Raw genomic sequence first — 388 nt, 5'->3', positions numbered from 1 at the left:
GTCGCTTATAAGCAGTGAGGTTCTCAATACAATAGTCCATTAACTCTTGCTCTGTGAGTGAGTCATCTTTTTTAACGACAAACACTTTCACTGCTTCGCCCGAAGATTCACTCGTCATGCCAATAGCTCCAACTTCAAGCACTTTAGGATGCAGGGCAACGATATCTTCAATTTCATTGGGATACCCACATTAAAACCCGACACCAAAATCATATCTTTTATACGATCAACAATTTTACAACTGCCCCTCTCGTTCATAATCGCCACGTCACCCGTACGCAACCAACCGTCTTCGCCGAGCACATTGGCTGTTTCTTCGGGACGCTCCCAATAACCGCGCATCACTTGAGGCCCACGTACCCAAAGTTCGCCTCGATCACCCAGGGCT

The 388-nt window shown here is 46.9% G+C and overlaps 1 protein-coding gene across 1 annotated transcript; it reads right to left on the bottom strand.

Moving 5' to 3' along the window:
• Positions 1-30: 30 nt before the first annotated feature.
• Positions 31-369, bottom strand: LOC106820593 (long-chain-fatty-acid--CoA ligase-like; the record flags this gene model as incomplete). Its single annotated transcript, XM_014825101.1, is given in 2 exon segments — positions 31-184; positions 187-369. Coding segments are annotated over 2 exon segments (337 nt in total), but the record flags the coding sequence as incomplete, so codon positions are not given.
• Between the last annotated feature and the right edge of the window lie 19 nt (positions 370-388).

This window comes from Priapulus caudatus, unplaced genomic scaffold, assembly GCF_000485595.1.
Source record: "Priapulus caudatus unplaced genomic scaffold, Priapulus_caudatus-5.0.1 Scaffold29742, whole genome shotgun sequence".
In the NCBI taxonomy this organism is placed as follows: domain Eukaryota; kingdom Metazoa; phylum Priapulida; class Priapulimorpha; order Priapulimorphida; family Priapulidae; genus Priapulus; species Priapulus caudatus.
This window is presented reverse-complemented; position numbering and strand designations above follow the sequence as displayed.